This window comes from Schistocerca serialis, chromosome 2, assembly GCF_023864345.2.
Source record: "Schistocerca serialis cubense isolate TAMUIC-IGC-003099 chromosome 2, iqSchSeri2.2, whole genome shotgun sequence".
In the NCBI taxonomy this organism is placed as follows: domain Eukaryota; kingdom Metazoa; phylum Arthropoda; class Insecta; order Orthoptera; family Acrididae; genus Schistocerca; species Schistocerca serialis.
In genome coordinates, this window is record NC_064639.1 from 397,826,977 (window position 1) to 397,848,714 (window position 21,738).

General features: G+C 42.2%; 1 protein-coding gene across 4 annotated transcripts in view; it reads left to right on the plus strand.

Annotated features, from left to right (window-relative positions):
• The window catches only part of LOC126457219 (endonuclease/exonuclease/phosphatase family domain-containing protein 1-like), a 130,486-nt gene that overhangs the window by 78,481 nt on the left and 30,267 nt on the right, over positions 1-21,738 (plus strand). For all 4 annotated transcript variants that reach the window (XM_050093344.1, XM_050093342.1, XM_050093343.1 and 1 more), the window contains exons 8-9: positions 4,082-4,133; positions 10,600-10,707. In XM_050093344.1, the coding sequence (XP_049949301.1) occupies positions 4,082-4,133; positions 10,600-10,707 (160 nt within the window). The remainder of the gene's footprint in view (positions 1-4,081; positions 4,134-10,599; positions 10,708-21,738) is intronic.

Here is a 21,738-nt window from a genome sequence, read left to right on the forward strand (position 1 = left end):
ACGACTACGGGAGTCGCCGAACGCAGGCTGCAAGTCGCCGTTCGCAAGGCAGCATCATGGGCACTGACTCATGGCTTTCAGTTCTCTGCTGCCAAGACTCGAGTAATGCACTTCTGCAGGCGTCGGACGGTCCACCCTCATCCTGAACTTTACCTCGACGGCCACCTGCTTGAAGTGGTGGACACTTGCCGCTTCTTGGGACTCGTGTTTGATGCCCGGCTCACATGGGTTCCTCATGTTACTCAGCTGAAGCAAAAATGCTGGCGGCACCTCAACGCCCTCCGCTGCCTTAGCCACACGTCTTGGGGTGCCGATCGCTGCACACTACTGCAATTGTACAGAGCCCTTGTGCAGTCCCGGCTTGATTATGGGAGCCTGGCCTATGGGTCTGCGTCACCCTCAGTGTTGAAGTTGTTAGACCCCATACATCACTGTGGGGTTCGGCTTGCTACTGGCGCTTTTCGCACCAGCCCCGTGGATAGTCTACTGGTGGAGGCCGGGGTTCCCCCGCTGCGGATTCGCCGCCATCGTCTGCTCGCCGACTATGCTGTCCACGTGCATTGCTCGCCAGGCCATCCCAATCGTCGCCTGCTTTTCCCTGCCATTGTCCTCCATCTGCCCGAACGGCGACCTAGGTCTGGGCTTTCCGTCGCTGTCCGAGTTCAGTCCCTGCTGTCGGACTTGGGTTCATTCCCTCTTCCGCCTCCCTTCCGGGTCCATGCACCTACGCCTCCCTGGTGTTTGTCCCGGCCGTCCGTCCGTCTGGACTTGGCACAGGGACCCAAGGACTCGGTTCCGCCTGTGGCCCTCCGTCGCCGATTTCTTGCTCTCCTCGCCTCATTTTCGGACTGTGAGACTGTCTACACTGATGGTTCCCTGGTTGATGGTCGCACTGCCTACTCATTTGCTCATGCTGCTCATGTTGAGCAGCGCTCCTTGCCGGCTGGCTGCAGTATTTTTACTGCAGAGCTGGTGGCCATATTGCGCGCTCTTGAGCATATGCGTTTCTGCTCAGGTAGGTCCGTCGTGATCTGCAGTGACTCCCTGAGCAGCCTTCAGGCCATCGACCGCTGCTATCCCTCCTCTCCTCTGGTGTCCTCCATTCAGGAGACTGTTACCGCCATTGCCCGTTCTGGTCGTTCGGTGGTCTTGGTTTGGACGCCCGGTCATGTTGGCATCCCAGGGAACGAACGTGTAGACAGGCTGGCCAAAGAGGCGATCGACGCCCCGGCTTTGGAGGTCGGCCTTACGGCTCGCGACCAGCAGATGGTGTTGCGCCGTAAGCTGATTGGGATGTGGGCTGCTGAGTGGCGTGGCATGACAGCCCCGAATAAACTGCGGGCTGTCGAGGGGACGACTGATGTGTGGCGTTCCTCCCTGCGGGCTTCTCGCAGGGACTCGGTAGTCCTGTGTCGGCTGCGCATCGGCCATACATACCTGACGCACGGCCATCTGTTGCGTCAGGAGGATCCCCCCTTGTGTCGGTGTGGGTCCCGGCTGACGGTCGGCCACATTTTGCTGGAGTGTCCTCTACTGCGCACACTCCGGCAATCTTTTAATCTCCCGGGCACTTTGGCTTTGGTTTTATCCGACGATGCCTCCATGGCTGACAATGTTTTACATTTTATCCGTAGTAGTCGTTTTTATGGTTCGATTTAGGGAGGTCCTGCGCCTTTCCTTTTCCGTGTCTTTTGTCCTTGTGTCTGTTGCTGTTCTGGTGTGCCGTCAGATGGTTGACTCTTTCCCTTTTTTTTTCCTCATGGTCAGTCACCCAGCCTCCGGCCATCCTCCTTTCTTCTGTCTCTTTCTGTCTGGTGTTCCTCTGTCCTTTTCTTGTCTGTAGTGTTTCTTGCTGCATTTGTGTTCTTTTAGCGCCTGGGGGGACGTCTCCTCCCCCTTTGGTTTTTATCTGCTCTGTAGATTTTCGGCTCGCCTGATTTTGGAATGGGGGACTGATGACCTTCGCTGTTTAGTCCCCCTTAAACATACCAACGACCACCACCACCTCCAGTGCGGGCATACTTTTTTCTCCTTTGTGCTTGACTCAGCATTATCTTTGGGGTCCTCATGATTGCCACAGAGGAGCAATGCAGTTGAGTGATTGTCCCCTGCATCCTTGCATTCTCCAGTTGCTGCATGTGTCACACTGGGGTATAACTTGGACAAAGAATTGTGATGTCAAACATCTGGTGCGGACTTGAGGGGCTTGTGCACAGAACTGGACCATACCACTGTGCCAGTTCTCTCCTTGGGTATACCCAGAGCATCCTTGGTATGTAAACTGCATGGGTCCCTTTTTGGGCAGCATGTGGTGGTTGGTTGTAGATATGTTGTCAAATTTCGTATGCATAGACAAGCTGTCGTCCACGTCATTTTCTACCACCATTCGTGCATGCTCAGTTACTTTTTCCATTGAGGTATCCCTTTGCATTCTACTGTCTGATAACAGTAGGCAATTTTTGTTGTGAGGGTTTGAACACTTTTGCATCTGCAGTGGCATTCAGCATCAGAGTACCACTCCATTTCTCTCGGCTTCTAACTCGGAGGTGGAGTGCTTTAAGCTTACATTCAAGACCCAGATGTAGTAGTCCATGTCTACCCATTCCTGTGTTGATGCATTGTCAAGTTTTCTGGCTATGTACCAGGAATGCCTGGTCAACATGTGCAATCCAGCATGAGAGCCAGGTACAGCATCTTCTTGATTTATTGCATCCTAAGTCACATGCCACAGACCTCCTTGGCCCACTGCATTTCCCTGCTGAGGCTGCCGTTTGGGCCTGATCCTTTGGCTGGTGGCTGGGATGGCTGCCGGATGTTGTGATGGGCCACAATGGATGGCAGTTGTTCGTAATGGATGTCTCTGGAGAGCAGCACGACTCATCATGCCAACCAGTTGTGCCCATGCGCTGGGGGTGTTTTGGCATTGCAGCCTTCCAGTCAGCTGAGTGACAGCGTTGAATGCGACGTTGTTCCCAGACGAGGCTTCCACTTGCAGCATCGTGCCTCACTGTTGCCATCTCCTCTGTGCCCTCCGACTTCCTACCATCGCCTGCCCCATTTTGCCCCGGTGAAACTACCGCCTCCACCTGCTGTGATTGAGTCTATGGATTTCAACCCACCGGATTCCAACCCACCTCCCTTACCTTCTGCCTCCTCTCCCTCTTTGTCAACGAACATGGCCTCATCCCCACTGCCATTGGATGAAGTGTCATTGCCATATCCTTCGTGTCCTTCCACCCTTCTAGCAGAGCCAGCAGTATCTGTGTTGCCTTCTTTGGTAGTTAGTTCACTGCAGGGTTCTCCAGTGCTCTCTCCAGTTCTGTGATGGAGGTTGGTATTCAAGCCAATTTTCAGCCCTACATGGCCTGGTAGTCAGCCTGAAGCACCACACTGACTGTGTCGAGAAGTGGTGTTGTCACACCTTCTGCAGAAACTAAAGAGTGTAAGTAGTAATTGAGAGGCCAGACCATTCATTCACTTTTAAAGGGATATGGAGTGGTGAATCAACATGCCAGAAGTGCTGAATACTCCTCTCTCTCTCTCTCTCTCTCTCTCTCTCTCTCTCTCTCTCTCTCTCTCTCTCTCTGCCTGTTTTGTCACCCCTTCCCTGTTTCCTCTTTCGGGTGTGGAGTCTTCTGACAGGGAAAATGATTTGGGAGGCGGGGGAGTGGGGGGGAGAGTTGTCACCCGTTCAAATGATCGTAATTATTACATGGAATAATAACTAAGTATATTTACTTTCTGTGACCTTCCATTATGTCATGGTGATTGACACCCCCTTACTGTTAGTTGTAGATATGAAATTAGTGCCTAGCTTCCTCTCTCTGAACCCTAGACACCCCCCCCCCCCCCCTGCTGCCTGTAGTTTATTTTTGCTGTAGTTAGTTTATCAGCTCAGTGCCTCTGGGTTATCAGTTATTTTATTATTCTCATATATGTATCCTTTAAAGCAAAGTGTAAGTCATGCTTTCGGTTGATAACATTGCTATCTTAAGAGAGCCAACATTTGACAGTGTTGGCAATGCATAACAGATTTAAACATACATTTGTCAGTTTACTTTAATAGTACTTTTGGTTGCAGGTTTTCTGTGATAGCTGTTCAGGAAGTTATGGACAGTTTTACTTTAAAAAAGGTATGTATTTTATACACCATCTTTTTCAATGTCATGTATAACTGTATTGATGTGAATATATAGTTGTTGAGAGTATAAAAGACAACTCTCATGTCTTCCCTGTCAGTGCCCATCCTTTATGCTTCAGTCTAAGAACGAGTGTATATTTTTGTACTTGGAGATAATGTTTTTTATACTATTACATTTGGGTATATTTTTAATGTTTTCTTGAGAGGAGCAAAGCAATGGAAGTAGAGTGTAGGATAGTTACAAATACAACTTTCTTAACAATTGTTAATCGGTAGCTAATACACGACATTGTAACTAATGAGTAAAAAACAACAACTTCTTCATTCTGTAGATAATTGCAATAGTGTAAGAGCTGCAATATGTGGATGTATGGGTTAACACTGTTTAAGCTCCATGTGTTGCCCCTTTTCTTAACCGTATCTAACAAACAGCTGTTTGGAAGTCACATATGTCAGTCACATGTCCTTCACCAGCACTCAGATGCGAATGCAACCAGAGCAACATTAGGCTATGTAATGTTGTCTTTACTAATCATTTCAATGTGCACTTATTTGTCCATGGTGGAGCAATGAGTCCTGCAAGTATACATGTTGTTTACCTCACAACTCAGTATTACAGTAGTTGCGCTAGTGTACTACTGTGTTGTTACGTGTACAGTCAAAACAGTACAGGTCATTGTAGTGAAACTATCACAAGTCTTCACACACGCAGAATGTAGTGCCATGACCTTTGTCTACAGGTTCTGCAAAGGTAATTCCAGACTTCAAGCAAAGGACCATAAAATGAGCTCAGATCAGCAACACAGCAACTGACTATTAGAGTTGCAAAATGGGTACAAATTAAACGAACCATTAAATCATAATGTTTTATCTACTAACATCTACATTTGTCCTATTGACCATTTTTTTTCATTAGTTTTCTCAGAAACTTAAGAACAAGACCTATTTTTATATTACATGTTTTGTTCAGAATCACCAAATGAGATGGTGACAACTACTCTTTCTTCATACCCATGAGGTCCTCATCTAGGTTCTGATGAAAATAACAAAATACATGAAACAGCTCTTTCAATCATCCTTGGAGCTTCCGTGGCATCATGTGAAGTCCCACTTGCAAATGCAGACAGGATGCACATACTCTGTGATGTGCAGTGACCAAGATACAGTACCTGACATATTGAAACATCCTTGCACATCAGAAGTGTGTACTGGACTGGGACTTGAACCTGAACCTTTGCCTATGGTAGGCATGTGCTCTATTGACTAAGCTATCCAACTCATGCCCTGCCATCACAGCTTAACTTCCGCCAATACCTCGTGCTCTACCTGCCAAGAAGTTTCAAATCAGCACACAAGCTGCAACAGAGTCAAAATTCATTCCAGTTCCCAAGGTGTTGGCCGGTCGGTGTGGCCGAGCGGTTCTAGGCACTTCAGTCTGGAACCGCGCGACCACTATGGTTGCAAGTTTGAATCCTGCCTCAGGCATGGATGTGTGTGATGTCCTTAGGTTAGTTAGGTTTAAGTAATTCTAAGTTATAGGGGACTGATGACCTCAAATGTTAAGTCCCATAGTGCTCAGAGCCATTTGAACCATTTTGAACTGAGGTGTTGTTCACTCAGAAACATTTATTGATGAACTTGGATTAAACCTCTGCACTGATAATAATATTAAATCAAGACAGATTTAAACTTCTCGTGGCTCCAAAATCAATTATTAAAGCTCTGTAGTTTTGTAACAACTTCCAAGACGATTCCTTGATCCAACTATTGGACTTAAATGTATACACTTCTCCTCCTCCAGCTGGCTAGCAGCAATTTTTTTTTATAATACCCAGAAACACAAAACAGCATAAGAGTCCCCTTCATTCATTGAACATTATTTCAGGCTGGCTGCTGGCTCCACGATCTAAGGTTTCTGCCTTCCGAGCACCTCGCACTCAAAAACTGCCAACACTCCCCTACATGACTGGAAAATGATTCAATGAGAATTCAGTGCCCACATGTAGGAATACACTTGCAAATTCTTTCAAAGATTTGTGCTCTGGCATAACAGTGTTATCACTCACTCAGGACTTCATAAGTGCATCACCAAAAAAAGTACAGCTGTTTTATCTGTTTTTATTGCTCTGAGTTGTGCATTAACTGACTAAAGGTCAATGCTTCAATATGCTGAACTGTGCAAGCATTATTAGCTGGAACAGGCAGAAAATGTGCTTTGTTGATGCTGTACATTTTAGCAGTTTTGATCGAGATAAACGTGTGCTGCAGTATTCTTCTCCAGCACACCGGTGTAGAAGTGTGCACAGAATCAACTAAGTAAAAAATCAGTGCATTAAGCACACTTATTTATATATAAAAGCAGACTTCAGAATTTTCCTTTGTGTTAGTCCACGTGTACAAGATCGTGTGCCAATTTAAAGACCTAGATTCATGTATTTTACTGTCTGCATCACTTCTACATAATCTTTCATTGATTGTATCAATACCCATTTGTATTGTGTTCTGTTGTGAAATTTCAAACATTCGCAAGTGATGTGATAAACTAATACTGTTGTTATCAATTGTAGGCTTAAACTTAATTGTGCTCTTCTAAAGTTTTTGGGAACAGTAGACTTATCCTCATTCAAAATAATTGTTCTCCAATTACATTGTGCAATTATGTGAGAAATAGGTTATTTTGAGAATTTTTGGACACTTAAAAAAACTATATTTTTGTAAGTTACTGGTGCAAGTGTTTTGGATATGTAATTCATTTCATAGCAAATCAGGATTTGTGATTCACAGTTCAGCCAAAGAATACATCACCCCTGAATTTCATTGTATATCAACGCAAATAAAAAAAAGGCATTTTTGAGACTTTTCGGAAGCTACCATTGTCCTTTGCATAATTTACAAGCAATTTGTAGTAAATCAGCATTTGTGATTTAGTTACTGTAGCAGATTTTCTGACTGACATATTGTGTTACATCTAGTTTTCCCTTAAAGAGGTGTAGCCCTATACATTATCTGTATTTATTGTAAATTAACTCTGTTTTCGAGTTTGCTAAAACCTACACTATAATTAACATCAAAACATTTTAGGACACTAGTAATTTTTACACACAGGTTTTTGTGTTGCCTTAACAGAAATCTTGTTTTGTGTATTTGCCACAATTCTTAAAAGTAATTAGCAACCTTTTAGCTCAGCAGAGAATAGATAATAAGTGGGCTTAATTTGAAGTTATTTGTTCACTGCCTTGTAATACGTTGTATCAGCCACAATGCAGCGCCACAGTGAATGACGTTCTCAAACATGGGATGAGTTGTTTGATGTTCATAAGCAGCTGGAAATTGCTCTCTGGCTACTGTCAAAGGATTGGCAGCTGCTGCGAGGTGGTGTGTCGGAAGAGATACTGAGAGTTGTGTTGTGTAACTGTGATACCTGTATCAGAGGTGCCTCAAGTACTATTCTTGCCTGTGGATCCTGTATCCTTGGCAGAAAGTACAGGATCTATTATTACTCTTCTACTTGACTGTGAGTGGCTTGTCAATGGTAATCTAGATGTCCTGTACGGGATGGATGGGGACCAGGGAGGACTCAGGGTTTTGTACGGATCCCCCTAACCAACAAGTTTGAGCTGCTATCTTTTTCTGAAACTGGGTGAGTGAGACTCACTTCACTTGTTTTGGGGAAACCTGTTTTGCCTGGTGTCAGGAGAAGGAAAATGCAAAAGGGTAGGAGTCTGTTAATCGTCTGCAGTTCAAATGGACGGCGAGTGATGATGGGACCCCTTAGGGAAATGGCAGCAAGGGACAGGGGAGGACACAAGGTGCAGTCAGTGTGTATGCCTAGGGGTCTCATTCAACATGTTGTAGAGGCTATTCCAGCAATCGTCGAGGGAACAGAGTGCAACCAGCTGCAGATTGTGGTGCAATTTTGAACAAGTGATGGCTGTTGTTTGAGCTCTGAGGTCATTCTTGTGTCATTCCAGTGACTGCCAGAGCAGGTTGAGAAGACTAGCCATGTGTATGGAGTTTCAGTAAAGCTCACAATTTGCAGCATTATCCCCAGAATTGATCTTGGCCATTTGTTTCTGAATCGAGTGGAAGGCCTGAATCAGATACTTCAAAGGTTCTGGTTGTAACTTCCAGGACTTGTGCCATAGTGTTGAGAACTGTAGGATCTCCGTAAATGGATCAGGTATGCACTATACATCAGAGGCTGCAACTCAGGTAGCTGACTGTGTGTGGGGTGCACACAAAGGTTTTTTTGATTAGGTGGCTCTCCATCCAATCCAGATAACAATAGCTGTAGGAAATCCAGAAGTATCAATGTAAGATCGAAAGAAGTGCCTCCCACAGATAATCCTAATGATAAATTACCAAAGCATTCCCATTTAAGTACCAGAGTTTGAAGTGCTCATGAAAAGCAGTAAAGCACACATAATACTAGGTACAGAAAGCTGGCTGAAACCTGAAATTGGTAGCAGTGAGATTTGCGAGGGAAATGAAAATGGTGTATTTGTTGCAGTTGACAAAAAACTCAAATCCACCGAGATAGAAATTGAAGCTACATGTGAGTTTGTTCGAGAAAGACTCAGTATTATGAGTGGGCATTGTACGTAAGTTCCCCAATCATACTGCCATCATCAGCGGAGACTTCAGTCATCCAAAAAGTAACTGAGTGGAAAGTTACAGTTTTGTTAGTGGTGGGCATGATAAGACATCCTGTGAAACTTTGCTAAATACCTTCTTGAAAACTGTCTAGAACAGATAGTTAGGAACCCCAATCGTGATGGAAATATATTGGATCTAATGGCAACAAATAGACCTGACCTTTTTTAGAATTTCCACATCAAAACTAGTATCAGAGACCATGATGTAGTTGTGGCAGCAGTGATTACCAAAGTGCAAAGTACAACTAAAACAAGAAGAAAGATAGATATGTTCAGTAAACAATGTAAAAAATCAGTAGTGTCATATCTCAATGAGGAACTTGAAACATTCAGCAAAGGGCACGAGCATGTAGAGGAACTCTGGCTCAAGTTTAAAAGAACAGTTAACCATCCACTGGATAGACATGTACCCAGTATAACAGTTCATAATGGGAGGGAACCTCCATGATATACATCACGGAAAAGAAACAGAGATTAGTGCATAGTATAGGTAAAACAAAGCATAAGGCTATAGATAGAGAAATGCTGAATGAAACGTGTTTAGCTGTCAAGAGAGCAATGCATGATGCCTTCAGTGACTACTGCAGCAGAATATTCCTTTATAACGAAAAGCCCAGGAGAATTGCCCCAATTTAATCCCCGTACCACTGAAAAGATGAATGAAGTAAGTGTTAGTGTCAGTGATGATTGGAAACAGCTGAAATCGTTAAAGTTGAACAAGCTTCAGGGCCGATGGAATCCCTGTCAGATTCTATACTGAATTTGTGGCTGAGTTAGCCCTTCTTCTGATAGTAATGTATCGTAGATCCCTGGGGGGGGGGTGGGGGGGGGGGGTAGGTAGGTAGGTAGGTAGGTCACATCCATCTACAATAAGGGTATTAGAACTGATCTGCAAAACTGCTGTCCCATATCCTTATCATCGATTTGTTGCAGAATTTTAGAACATACTCTGAGCTCAAACATAATGAGGTATCTTGAACAGAATGACCTCCTCAATGCCAACCAGCATGGATTTCAAAAACACTGATCATGTGGAAACAACTTGCACTTTTCTTACATGACATACTGAAACCATTGGATCAAGACAATCAGGTAGATGAAGTATTTCTTGATTCCCAGAAATCATTCATCTCAGTGGCCCACCTATGCTTATTGTCAAAAGAATGAGCATATGGCGTATCAAGTGAAATTTTTGACTGGATTGAGGACTTTTTGGTAGGGAGCACACAGAAGGTTTTCTTGGATGTAGTCATATTCCGATGACAAAGTTTGCTGGGTGAATAGTTATGCCATTTAAACCTTTTAGTAGTACTTTATTCAATTATGTATTTTAATGTAAAAATTCATTTGTTGTGTGTACATGAATACGTGAGTGTTCTTTCTTCTGTGCTGTTTTAATCAAACTTGCAGTTAAATTGTTAAAGGTATTAAAACCAAAGAAGTGTTAATCATTATTGACACGATTTTCCATATCAAATTAAAGTACTTGTCAGGAAGAATGCACATAAAAAAAAGTAGGAGGGGAATTGGAGAAACACAATACATGTTGAACGTGTACGAGCAATGAGCTGATTACACATTTCTGGGAGGGTTGGTGCTTGAAAAACATTTTTATGAAAACAAAGACTTTGTTGATTGCAATGCAGGAGTTATTTTTGGCAACAATAATTTGATTCGGAGTTTATTTTGTAACTATATCAGATTCATATTTTCATAGATGCTGTAATACTAAGTCACAAATTAGTTTCACATTTTAAAATATTGACAGCATAGCATCAGAGATTGTATAATTTAATGTTTCAGATATGTGAAGAACTTAACAGTCCAACACTACGTAAAGTTGCAGAATGGAAGGATAATTCAAAAAACTGGAAGTGCTGCACCTGTGAGAAAACAGTTGAAAATTTCAAGGTTAGTACGACGTATTTGCAAACCGAAGACTTATTTTTAGGCAGCCTACTTGTTTTGTTATCCTGGTTTTCTGCACCATAAATGGTATGGAAAAAAGAAACAAGATGGTTTCATTGCTTAGCAGTGGCAGAACTTGTACACTACTGTAATTTTACCTCGAATTGTGTACTTACACCGTGACAAGTTTCACCAAAATAGAAAAATTTAGTGACATGACAGAGGATGAGCCCCTTCCAACAGAAATACTGTAGTAAAAAGAGTTATTAAAATGGAATGGTATGGTCCATGTCAGATGCAGAAATGTTGGGAATTAATAAAGTGGGAAAAAGGTGTTCAAAATTTACATTATTATTGTGCATAAATCATAAACACAAATTTCTCAGGATGTGTTTGCCTGGGTGCAGACATGCCTTCATGTATGGGGGTGGGGGGGGGGGGGGGGGTGAGAATTAAGGGATTAACCATTTTATCTTGCCACATGATGAAATTGGCAGTATATGAAGGTATAACTGTTTAAAGGAAGTACCTCTAAGAGCTCACCTTCAAAGGATGTCATGTTTCCAAGTAGAGAAGGAATTAGCGTATTTCATCAAGATATAAGAGGTATTAGAGATAAAGTTAGTGAACTACTTATAGATATTGACTCTGAAATTATTGATATGTCGGGGCAACACTTAAATAATTTGCCAATTCAGGGGCTTCCTTCACCAGGATGCAGATTAGCTGGCTGTTTGTCAAGGAGATCCTTGCGGGGTGGGGGAGTGCCTATGTACGTAAGAAACAGTATTCCATTTGAGTCCGTAGACATATCATGGCACTGCACTGAACAGATATTTGAATGTTGTGCAGGGGCAGTTGAATTTAGTGAAACTAAACTTCTAATTGTTGTTATTTATAGGTCCCCTAACTCTGTCTTCAGAGCATTTCTGCTGTAGCTAGAGGGGATTCTTGATTCACTTTGTAGGAAGTACCAAAATTTAGTTGTATGTGGTGACTTCAATATAAATTTTGTATATGATGGAGCAAGAAAGAGATGTTGGTAGATCTCCTAAATTTATATGATCTGATGCAGACTGTGTTTTTTCCTACTAGTGTACCCGGATACAGTAGCACAGCCATAGACAATATTTTTATTCATTCTTCACTACTAGATGGGCATTCTGTTAGTAAAAGGGTGATTGGCCTTTCAGACCACAATGCACAAATTTTAACACTAAAAGGCTTTTGTACTCAAACAAATGTCACATATAATTACAAACTTTGTAGGAAAGTTAATCCAACAGCAATAGAGAGTTTTTTAAACCTTGTCAAGGAACAAGAGTGGCAGATTGTTTACTCATGCCCTTTGAGCATTTCTTTCCATTAGAATGTTGTAAATGGCGTACTAGCAGTAATAGGCAGCCCGAGTGGCTGACTAGTGGGATAAGGATATAATGTAGAACAAAGTGGGAATTCTAACATTTTGATATAAGTAGGCACAGTCAAGTTGCAGTAGCCCATTACAAACAGTATTGTGAGGTGCTTAAAAAGTTATTAGGAAGGCAAAGAGTATGTGGTATGCAAATAGAATAGCTAATTCACAGGATAAAATTAAAGCCATATGGTCAGTTGTGAACGAAGTGTCTGGTCAGCAGCATAAGGTTAATGACATAAAGTCAGTTCATAGTAAAAATATTTCTGTTACTGACAAATCAGATATATGTACAGTATTCACCAATGATTTTCTGAGCATTGCTGATCAATTAAATAAAAATTTAGTTTCTACAGGGAACAAGTTGAGGCTTTGATTTTATCTGGAAAGTGAGGGTGGATAGGATAATTGGTAGTGCACTGGCTGCAAAATGTTTTGAAAGTAGTGCTGTCACATACAATAATCAAATAAAATATTCTGATAAGAGTAAAAGAATTTATTCTCTTTTTAGAATTCTTGCAGTTCTTCTTCTGATTGTGAGCACATTTTGTCATACACTCAAATGGTTTATGTGTAATGCTTTTTGTTTATTTTTCAAACAAGTCTCGCTATTCTTATTGAGGTTCATTAAATATTGGTAATACTGTTTTTAGCTTTATTATTTAAAATAAAGTTACACTTTATTATACTCTCTGTCCTGTTCTTTCTCTTCCAACCTCCCAGTAATCTATCTCTTTGTCTCAAAGTTGTCCACTTTACTAGGTGCAGCAGAATACCCAGGAAATTGAATTTCCTGAGTGAGTACTACACAGCAAACTGAGAGAAAAGTATTTAAGGCACAAAAGCACCTACCCTCAAATAATCATTTGCTACTACAGTGGAAGAAAAAAAAGTAGCACAAAAGATGAATATGATGTCACAGACTAATGCAAATACTAAAAGTGAAAAATATGTACATGCAAATCCACTTGTAAAAATGTAATAGGGAGAATGCAGCAAGCCAGATGTAATTCCCATCAAATGTGCTGGTCCAGCAGTAGAATATGTGGTTGGATGCTGGAAGGTTGTGGGGACTGAATCTTAGCTGGGTCACATTTTTTACTCAGCTATTTAAGCTAGCTTCACCTCTCAGTTATGTGGAAATGTTCGTTTTGAAATATGTAAATTTCAGACTGCCAATTTCTGCTTCCCTCACGTTAGCAATGGCAATTTGCACTCTTAATTCACTGCAGATTCTTTGGACAATGGGCAGTGAGTTATTCAGCTTTGAAGTATTGTAATAAATATGACCAGTAACGGAAAGATAACCAGGCTGTGACGTGAGACTTAAAACTTGAAATAATCGAATGTTTTTAACCAGTGGTCTCCCTGGAATTGTTTGAGAACAGTAGCATAGTGAAAACACGTGAATTCAGAATATGTGGTGTTTTATTTTTTATGCTGCAAGCAGAACATTTTCCAAACAAGTACTTCAGCAACTTTGCTTCGTTTGTATACAGTGTGTATTTTTAGCAGTGCAGCAGATGACTCAACTTTTCTCTTTCTGCCTTCCTTGAATCAGTCCTATAAATGATTATTTGTGTGGCATGGCAAAATATTCTGCCATAAAAAGTCCACAGCAAAGAATTGCAGCAATGAGTCTCAGCAGTGCATCACAGTGCATACTAAGCTTCACAAGCAGAGTGCTGTGACTGAGCTAAACATGTGCACTGTACATGTATATCATCTGTATTTTTTCTTTTATCTGTGCCACCTTAGCCAACCTCCAGTACATACTGAATCTCACACATAAACATGTGATTCACATACGGTATTTACATTGGTTGTAAACATATTACTTACATCACGATGTGCTCCCATCATTGCCATGAGATGTCACTCCAAAAGCCAATTAAGTTTGCCTCCAGCCAACTTTTCTGCCACGTGTTGTTAACATTGCATAAGTTATATGAAAGCCACGACATTCAGTTACTTAACGTTGGACTCCGAAAGTTATTGATAATTCTGTGCAGTGACCTGCAAACAAAAAGTGCTGGGTCACACAAGTCGTCTGGTCATAAATACTTAATGCTACTCGTGTGTAGCCAGGCTGAGTCACAAGTTCAGTATAACTATAAGTGTGAGGAAGTATTTTTTTAAAACTTGAAACTATTTGTAAAGATTGTAGTCTTATACATATGTGAAACTTCAATGCTAAACAATAGATACAAGTAGAGGATAAGAGCTTTTGAAACATGATGTTATAGGAGAATGTTGAATATTATATCAATAGGTCAGAGACAGCTAATGAAAAGGTACTGAATCAAATCAAGGAAAAGATAAATTTATAGTAAAACTTGACTAAATGAAGGGATTGATCTGCAGGACACATACTGAGGCATCAAAAAATAGTTAATTTTGGTAACGGCAGATAATAACTGTAAAGGAATTGTAAAGAAAGCCGGGATCTGACTACCACAAGCACGTTCGTCAGTGGATGTAGGTTGCAATCTTCATGTTGAGATAAATGAGACTCGCACAGGATAGACTAGTATGATCAGCTGTTTCAAATCATTCTTCAGACTGCAGACCAAAACAACAAGAAAGTGAGAGTCCTAGACCATCATGCCACTCAGTGGTAGTTTTTTACGATGTGTCTAATGGCATTTCAACAGATACTAGGAATTATGAAGTCCTTGTGAGTGTACATCCCTGCCCCTTAGCCATTTCATCATATTTTTAGATTCTTAACTTGGCAGGATGGTATAGTGAAAGATAAAGAACTTCACTGCCTGGATTGCTGCTGTACTGCAATGGAAATTAATGGGTTCAAGGCACATGGGCGGGCTAAAACTTTCAGTTTGTGGTAGAACCATGTATTTAAATTTGCAGGGAAAAGTTTAAACTCGCTTGTACCCTGTGTTAAAAGGGTATAATTTTCACCTAAGGATAACCTTACTTGTGATAGGGCCAAATGATGGGTGACTATAGTTGTAAATAACACACTGCATTACTCTGCTGTCACCTACTTGATGTATTTTCATGAAGTTGCCATTGACATGAGAGAGAGCCACAAAAGGAATTATGTTAAGAGGATCTGTGACCTCAAAATTCAAGGCACCTCTGCTCACTTTTATAAGGCTCAAGATGACTGATTATCACGAGGGTCTCGGTCTTCCACAGAACCAACCCCACACCCTAGCTTGTGTTCAAAGACTTCATCCAGTGGCAACAGTCAAAAGGTTGCCTGCTGTTTGAGAATCTTGCACTTTTGTGGAACAAATTGTCTTCAGTTGTCCACAATTAATGAGGGCATTTGCAATAAGCCTAAAGCATGGTCTCATTTCACCAACCCAAACTCAAGTTTGGAACATGAAAATAATTTTAGATATGTTTTTAATTTTGTGTTTTATGAAATTTTAAATGATTAATGCAATTATGTATCAGCATTCACTGATGATTGTAGGCAAGGGACATCTTGGCTGGTCTGCTGTTTTCGTTGATTGTGACCTCAGTATCGATCTTCCAAATGAATTTCTGTGTTCAGTGAATTCAACATGATCTTGGGGCACTAGAGAAGATGAAATATATCCAGTTGGTGAAATTCGTTGTATGCTCAGACTCATTAAGTGATCAGTGAAAGCAAATTGGTCCTCTTTATTATGGTTGCTACTAGAAATGACCATGTTCCAAAAATTTCGAGAAAGGGCACTCCAGAGCTGCGGAAAAACTGAATAAATCCTTACTGAAGTGGTAAAACTTAACTCATTACTATAGGAGTCACTTTGGAACTCCTTGCCCCTATTACATGTGCAAATAGCTTACAAGAGAAAAATAACCACTTGCATGATTTTTGTAAATCACGCACACTCGAGTTGAAACGATTGCCTGTATTATTTGAAATCAAAAATGGTCTCTCATGGATTCAAAAACATTTAGCTATAAGGTGTGTCTCTTAAGACTGGTCAGGGTCTCACATTGATGCATAAGATATCTGTCCTGGATCTTCAGGACGCCCCACCCATTGAGATGCAAGGGACTATCACAGACGCTGCATGGCCGCCATTACACTGATACAGCGGGGAGGAGGATGAGGAGGAGGAGGAGGCAGACAATCGCTCTCCTGGGCATCCCTACCACAGGTTACACATTTGGCCGAGTGTTGACAGGACATTTGAATGTAGTTGTAATGATCACACTGATAACAGCACATCAGGTTCGAAATGTATGGTGTTTCAGCAGATATTTGTGATTTTGTTTTTGAATTGTGTAGCTGGAGTCATCTGAAACAATTACTGCTCACTATGTGTTTCATGCAGTGACCAGTGTTGATGGAAAGCATTAGTTTGTTTCCCATTACAAACAAAATTATTTTTAAAGCAGTATTTTGTGTGTTCCATAAAAACACGGGAGAACTGCCGGATATCGGCTCATTTATATGTATTAATGGGGACAGTAAAGCTCAAAGAGCTGACTGCTATTGCCAAGCATGCAGAGCTTTAGTTCGCTGCTGGATTGCTGATTTATTCTTCATATTTTATTGTCAGGTTAATACATAATGAAAAAACAAATCTAAGTCTAGACTAATTGAGAGCTTTCTGTTGAATGGACTTGCAAAATTCTGATTTAAAAATAATTTTGTTTGAAAAATAATTTTGTTTGTTATGGGAAACAAACTGATGCTTTCTGTTGACTGTGGGCATTGCTTGAAAGACATGATAAACAGAGGTGATTGTTTTGGCTAACTCCAGTTGCACAATTCAAAAACCCGGCTGACCCATGTCACTGGTGCACACCGCCAACTGTTTCTCTGCCCTGGACTCTGCACACTGACAGAAGGAGAGTGCCGACGCCTATGTAGATCTCATGGAGCAGAATCCTCCAGTGTCCGCACCCTGTAGCAGTGAGTCTTCGAAGGCTGGCATTAGCAGCTGCCGAGGTGATACCCCTTCATTTTTTCCCTGTTCCCCTTTCCTTGTTATGACTCTCCTCCAGTCAAACATGCACAATCTTTGATCCAAAAAAGAGGACTTACGGCTGCTCTTGGAACTGCAGCTGCCGCTTGTTCTCTGCCTTCAGGAATCAAATTGCATCCTCATGACTGCTTAGAGCTCTCACATCTCTACCGGGTCTGCTTTGACCTTCCCACTAAGAATGGCATTCTATCTCATGGGGGGGGGGGGGGGGGGGGTAGGGTAGGGGAGGGGTTCATGCTGTTCTGTGGGATGATGATCACAGGCAACCCATCTCCCTGACTACCTGGTTTCAACCTTTTGCCGTCTGCATTTTCCTTCCTCACTTCACCTTTTCCCTCCTGTTGTGTGGGCCAACTTCCGATGGCTCTCTGGGACAGAGGTCTGTTCCCCAATTTCTGGCCTGACAGTAGCTGATGATGTCATAGTGGACCCTATTGCTATCTCCAACATCTTAGGCCATTATTTTATGGAGATTTCGAGCTCCGCCCACTATCAACCTGCCTTCCTCAATCAGAGTGGAGGAGGCTCGGGTGATAATCTTCTCTTCTCAGAATCGCGAGTGCTACAATGTCGCCTTTACTATGAGGAAGCTAGATCATGCTCTCACTTCATCCCAAGCCTCTGCCCCAGGGCCAGATGATGTTCACATTCTGATGTTGCAGAACCTTCTCTTGTGGGCAGGCACTTTCTCTTTCATATGTACAATCACATCTGGGCTGAGGGCACGTTCCCAGATGCTGGCATGAAGCCACTGTTATACCTGTACCTAAGCCCTGTAGTTATCCCCCAGTTTCTTTGACCAGCTACGGTTGCAAGGTGATGGAAAAAAAGATTCATGCCTGGCTGGTATGGTGGCTCGAATGTCCCAATTTGTTAACTACTACACAGTGTGGATTTCAACCACACTGTTCTACAGTTGACCATCTCATCACTTTGTCAACCCATGTCATGAATGATTTTCTGTGGAAATACCAGACTGCGGCTGTGTTTTTTGATTTGGAGAAAACCTATAACACCTGCTGGAGGAATGGAATCCTCCGTACTCTCTACACGTGGGGCTTTCATGGCTCCATGCCTCATTTCCTTCAGGAATTTTTAAGAGACCAAGGTTTCAAGGAACTTACAGGTTCTGCCTTATTGGACACATTTATCCAGTAAAACCGTGTGCCTCAGGGGTTCCAACCTGAGCGTCGTCCTCTTTGTTATCGCTGTTAACTGTGTTATAGCCTGTCTCCCATCTGGCATCTCCGGCTCCCTTTTCATTGACTATTTTGTGATTTATTGCAGTTCTCCATGGACTTGTCTTCTTGTCGGGGTCATCAGCGATGTCTCGATCGTCATTACTCATGGAGCATCAACAATGGCTTTTGCTTTTCCACTGTCAAAACTGATTGTATGAATTTTTGGTGGTGCAATTAGTCTCTTCCACTGTCCTTACTCTTACATGGCTGCCCACTATACATGGTCCCTCAATGTCCTTGTCCTCAGCAGCACTTTCAAAACTACACTGTGTGTGTTTTGTTTATTCATCTGCACATCTGTCTCTCTTACAATGTCTCAGTACTATCCATTATCATGGCATCCATTTGGCCACTGGTGCCTTTTACACTAGCCTGGTTGAGAGTCTGTATGCAGAATCTACCAAACTACTGCTGTCTTACTGCCTTTCTCCTCAGCAGATACGCATGCCAATTTTCTGCCATGCCTGGCCACCCATGCTATGCCATCTCCTACAATGATTCTTGTGATCGCCAGTATAGGGTGCGTCCCTCATCTCTGTTACCTCCTGGAGTTAGCTTTTGGCTCTTGCTCCCACAGCTTTAACTTCACGTTACCTGCCACTTTCCAAATGGGTGTGAACCTTTCACCACCTTGTCTTTGTGTGGCAGTCTTTGTTCACCTTGGCCTTCATTTTCTTTGTTAGATCACTACTCCAGCCTTGTTCTATTGCTGTAAGTTTCACAGCCTTCACACAGACCTTCATGATAGTACCTTTATGTACACTGATGGCTCTCAGATGGACCATGGTGTCGGGTGTGCTTTCGTCATTGGTGCCGACAATTTTCAGTATCGGCTTCCAGAACACTGCTAATTATTTACAGCAGAGCTCCTCGCCCTGTATCCGGCCACGCAGTACACACAGTGACAAAGGATTTTCAATTGCGTCATCTGCTCAGACTCTCTTAGTGCTTTCCAGAGCCTCTGTGTGCTGTACACCATCCATCTCTTAGTGAAATGGGTCCAGGAAAGCTGTCACTTGCTCACTTTTGATGGAGCCACTGTGATGTTTTTGTGGGTTCCTGGTCATGTCGATCTGACCGGGAATGAGCCCGTTGACACTTCAGCCAAGGTTGCAGCCCTCGTACCTTGGCCCACTAGTTCTTCCATTCCTTCCGATAATCTCTGTGTTGCCGTCTGTCAGCAGGTTGTGTCACTTCAGCGTCACCATTGGTCCACCCTTCATGGGAACAGTCTCTTGGGAATTAATCCTCTCCCAGCGACTTGGATGACCTCTTCTCGGCCCTCTCACCAAGGGGAGCATATGACCCTAGTTTCTTTTGTGTACCAAAACAAAACAACCTAAAGTGCACAAATAAGAAATCGTATGTAGCCGTTTACAGTTTGGATGTATGACAGTTATAAATTCAAGGAAAATGTTTTGCTGCATGTTGTTATCACTTTCATAATAACTGAATCTGAAAATTTAGTATTAGTTGATATGTGAAATCAGTGATGATGGTGACAATGTTACACTGACATTCAGTTAGTTGGAATGTGTGTGTATTAAAGGAACTGTTTGTCAGTAAATTGCCAAGGCAGAGTTTTACAACCATTTGAATGTTTGGACCCACGTAAATGTAAGAAAGACTTTGCCTCAACCTATGATGGTGGCTGGTACACAGTGACAATGCAACATGCTCAGTACGCGCAACTACAGCAGTGATAATCTTCTTAAAGTGGACACATTTCCCTGAGCAAGAGCATCTATACATTATCCACATGTCCTGGTTCTGTGATGATGAAAGCAGTTATAATCATCATCATAAATTGTGATGTTTGGAACTAAATATGCACATTCTACTTTCACCGAATATGAAACCAGTCATAATGAAACTGGTTTGATGCTGGGTCAATTAGGAATATACTGGTAATTAAATTGACACTTGATACACTTATATCATTAAACAGACATGCACTAGAATAGGTACATCAAACAGAACAGGTGATGGTTGACCTGCACATGCACAGCCAGCCAGCCAGCGAGCCAGCAAGCACTGCACATCCCCCCCCCCTCCCCCTCTACTCCCTCTCATATTGTCATTCTATGCTGGGTTCCAAGAGACAAGGAAAGACAGAGATGACGCCATAATGGAAGGTGGGTGAAAGACATTACAAAACCTGAAGAGCAGCATGGGTGCTTATCTTCGAAGACCATACATAGATTCACATCTGTGTGACTACTCCGCAGTTCGCACTTATGTTCCTGGCAAGGGTTCTTTGAACTATCTTCAGACTATTTCTCTACTGTTCCACTCTCTACTAGCGTATGAGAAAAATCAACACTTAAATCTATCTGTAAAGCTCTGGTTTCTCTTATTTTATTATGACAATCATTTCTCTCGCGTCCTGCCATCCTGATTTAGTTTTTCTGTGATTTCCCTAAATCGATTCAGCCAAATGCTGGGATAGTTCCTTTGAAAGGGCACATTTGACTTCCTTCCCCATCCTTCCCTAATCTGATGAGACCGATGACCTCGCAGTTTGTTCTCCTCCCCAAATCAACCCTGTAAAATATTTTCTCATTCAGAGGAGAAAGTTGGTGATAGAAATTTCATGAAAAGATCTCAACACAATGAAAAATGCCTTTGTTTTATTGATTGCCATCCCAAATTGCTTATCGTATCTGTGACACTCTCTCCCCAGTTTCGCCAATAATGCAAAATGAGTTGCCCTTCGTTGTAACCGAGCGAGGTGACGCAGTGGTTAGCAAACTGGACTTGCATTCGGGAGGGCAACAGTTCAATCTCGCATCCAGCCATCCTGATTTAGTTTTTCCGTGATTTCCCTAAATCGCTTCAGGCAAATGCCGGGATGGTTCCTTTGGCAGGGGACAGCCGACTTCCCTAATCCGCTGTTTGGTCTTTCCCTCCAAATCAACCCAATCTTCTTTGTACTTTTCTGACGTCTTGTCAGTCCTATCTGGTAATGATCCCATGTAGCACAGCGATACTCTAGTAGAGGGTGAACAAGTGTAGTGTAAGCAGTCTTTTTAGTAGACCTTTTACATTCTAAGTGTTCTGCCAATAAAAAGTAGTCTTTGGTTTGCCTTCCCTGTAACTTTGTCTATGTGATCGTTTCAGCGTAAGTTGTTCCTAATTGCAATTCATAGGTATTTTAGTCAAATTTACAGCCTGTAGTTTTTTTCTCTCTCTCATGTGGATGATATTAGGCTTTTCATTATTGAGAGACAATTGGCACTTTTTGCATGATACAGGTATTGTGTCTAAGTAATATTGCAATTGGTTTTGATCTTGTGATTGCTTTACTAGACAGTAAATGACAACACCATGTGGAAACAGTCTAATAGGGCACTCAATTCTCTTTTAAATTGTTTATGTAGATTTGAAACATCAGAGGGCCTATAACACTTCCTTGGGGAACACG